Source organism: Hippoglossus stenolepis, chromosome 9 (genome assembly GCF_022539355.2).
Source record: "Hippoglossus stenolepis isolate QCI-W04-F060 chromosome 9, HSTE1.2, whole genome shotgun sequence".
In the NCBI taxonomy this organism is placed as follows: Eukaryota; Metazoa; Chordata; class Actinopteri; order Pleuronectiformes; family Pleuronectidae; genus Hippoglossus; species Hippoglossus stenolepis.
The window spans coordinates 3,331,435-3,334,523 of NC_061491.1; the positions used below are offsets into that span (position 1 = coordinate 3,331,435).

General features: G+C 40.8%; 1 protein-coding gene across 1 annotated transcript; it reads left to right on the plus strand.

The window, feature by feature from the left end:
- The first annotated feature begins 40 nt into the window (after positions 1-40).
- On the plus strand, positions 41-1,221 carry LOC118115167 (leukocyte surface antigen CD53). The gene is made up of 3 exons (XM_035166161.2): positions 41-180; positions 866-967; positions 1,081-1,221. The coding sequence occupies exons 1-3, from the start codon at positions 130-132 to the stop codon at positions 1,204-1,206; spliced, it is 279 nt and encodes a 92-aa protein (XP_035022052.2). The 5' UTR covers positions 41-129; the 3' UTR covers positions 1,207-1,221.
- Positions 1,222-3,089: the final 1,868 nt, after the last annotated feature.

Genomic DNA, 3,089 nt, shown 5'->3' on the forward strand with positions numbered 1-3,089 from the left:
ATGAAAGTGTATATGAAAGTTGCAATAAACTTGGGTCAATTATGTGGGAATGTCAAATTGACAAATAAAAATGCAAATGGGTTTTGAAATATGCTCTGTTGACAGTATTTCCTGCTGCTGTTCCTTCTGATGCTGGTGGAGCTGACCGCAGCATGTCTGCTACTCGTGTTCGAGGGACAGGTAGGGTGCATCCGTCAGTTGTTTCGCTGTGGGTTGTTCTTAAAGTCCCATGAAGAAGCTTATTAAACCCCCTAAAACTCTGCTTTGTTCCTCAAAATTACATATTCACAAGGTTTGTCACAGAAAAGTCCCCTCAAGACATTAAAATGTCTTAAATATAACTTCACACCTTCCTTCCTCATTTCATAAGTGATTTATGAATATGCTAATATGGCCCGCCCCTGCCCCTAGTCTCCCAACCCAAATAGCGCCACCTGCAGTTGAGGAGCCTTTTCCAGCTACTGAGACCCGCCTACAAGTTGACAGGATGGGTTTCTTAGGCTTGTGACATCACAAACCCTGGCTGTTTGAATCTGCTTTTTATAGTCTGCCATTTGTTTACTGCATTGCAAACGCAAATTTTTCAGCGGTGAACCTTTGCCTCCCGTTCACTTTCTGTGGTGAAGTAAAGCTTCACACGGAGTTCAACTTTGTTAACTTTCACCCACGATATTTGCTTTAAATTCACGTATGTGTGACCATGCCCTCAAGCTGGAAATACTCAACCATGCTAATATGTCTTTTATCATATAGAAGGTATAAGGTGGACATATTAACTTGTTTAAAAACTACATTTCACCAGAGGGGGAATTTAAAATCACATTTAGACGAATGTATAACCTGCAGCTCTCACCTCACTTGTTAGGTTGCTACAATGATAGAAGACGATCTCAACAAGAGTTTGAAAGAAGCCAAAGCAAATTCTACAGATCCAGTACTGAGTGAGTGGGATCTGGTTCAGAATAACGTGAGTGTGCCCGAGCAGACATAATGACAGTCCACTCAATTCAATAACTATAGAGATCTCAGTCTGTTTTTGTTAAATATGTTTATTACTTCTCTGTGGATGATTTGTTTCAGTTTGTCTGCTGTGGAGTCAATAATGTGATGGACTGGGAAGACAATGTGCCGAAATCTTGCTGCCTGAGCAAATGCAGCAGCCCTGAGCCTCCTTACAAGCGAACGGTAGGAACAGTAAAGAAGTAGGATTAAGACCCAGAGGTCAGAGGTCATATTATCACATTTGACTCTGGGTTTAATCATAAATGCATGTTCTCTGTTTGCAGGGTTGTTTGGTGCAAATGAAGACCTTGTTTGAGGACAATTTCCTTACCACTGGAATTTCCGTCATCGTCCTCTGCATTATTGAGGTAAGCTGATGGTGGACATAATGGATGTATTTAAGATAAGATAAGACTTTATTAAGAATTATTAAATTATTGTGCCAGCTTGCTCCAAGATTACAGCAAAGAACAATGTAAAGTTGAATAGAATACAGAGAAAAAAAGAAAATAATTAAGTCTAAAATACAAGTGAAGATTAAAATAAAGTAAAAATATAAATGCATTGTCAATGAAATAAAACTATGTGTAACGAATACTTAACCACAGTGGCGGTAAGTAGAAATTAAATGATCAAGGAGTTAGTAATATGGCATACTGCAAATGATATTGAAATTTAAATATTGCACATTATATTGAAATGTAATGACATAAAATATTGCACGATATTGAGAATATTGCACATGATAATAAATTAATGTGACGATGAACAAAAACAGTTTTGTTACACAAGTTCCACTCCCAGGACAGAGCCAGCTTTCCATTATATTACATTACATTACATTTGTTTTAGCTGATGCTTTTATCCAAAGCGACTTACAATAGGTGCATTCAACCATGAGGGTACAAACCCAGAACAAGAAGAATCAAGAAAGTACAATTTTCTCTCCCAGTGTGCTTGTTGAGTCTGTTAGTGTCAGCTGCCTTCAACCTTTATGAAATGTAACCACCAAACTGCTAGGAAAGAGGTTTTTGTTAATTTCTCCATTCAACATCTAAGCACATGAATTGTGGCATCTAATTTCAACGTGCCTGCATATACATGCTGCAGACTAGTCATACAAAAGTGCCAAACACAATGAGGGGGTTAATATTAGCACCAATCTGGGCATGTTATTGTGGATTGTCAAGCTCTTAAGCGTAAAAACCAGCAGATATATTCTCAGAATGCGCCACAGCCAAAAGGCGTCGGGTTACTTAAAGCAGGGCCTCGAGACCCCTGATCCACCGTTGGCTGTTGGTCCGGTCAGCTCCGCTCTGATCGTGGCGTAGGCTCCCCCTGTGTCCGAGGGAGACGATGGTTTCGTTCTGCGTCATCAAGGTGCTTGGCAGTCTAACTCAGAAACATTAAAAGTGTTGTCATCCCAGTTGACGCATCTAACAGATGAGGAGCAGCCGGATGTGGTGGGCTTAATAGGACGTTATCCGTGTCTGTTCTCTGATATCCCGAGCATAACGAGCGATATTGATGTTAAAGGGGCGAAACCCATTAAACAACATCATTATCGTGTTAATCCTACCAAGCGCGCACTGATGAGAAAGGAGGCAGAGTATCTCCTGCAGCACAGATTAGCCACACCCAGCTCCAGTCCCCTCTCCCTGCCTTTTAGAAACTAAATTGAACGGTTCCCCCTGATTTATAACAGATTTTCATAAAGTACATTTACTTTATGAAAATCTGTCAGTCACAGTTCCTGACTCATACCCCCTGCTGCGGATGGAGGAATGTTTAGATAATTTGGGCACCACAAAATTCGTGAGTTAGACTTGCTTAAAGGTTACTGGCAGGTACCGCTGACAGACCGCGCCTCCACAGTCTCTGCCTTCGTCATCCCCGATAATTTTCTGCAATACACATTCATGGCTTTCGGCCTGTGTAATGCGCCAGTCACTTTCCAGCGAATTATTAATAATATTGTTCTAGAAGGTGTGATAAATTGTAATGCGTACTTAGATGATCGAATTGTGTATACCGTCACATGGGAGGAACACATGCGGATCCTTGACCAGGTCTTCACTCATCTCGCT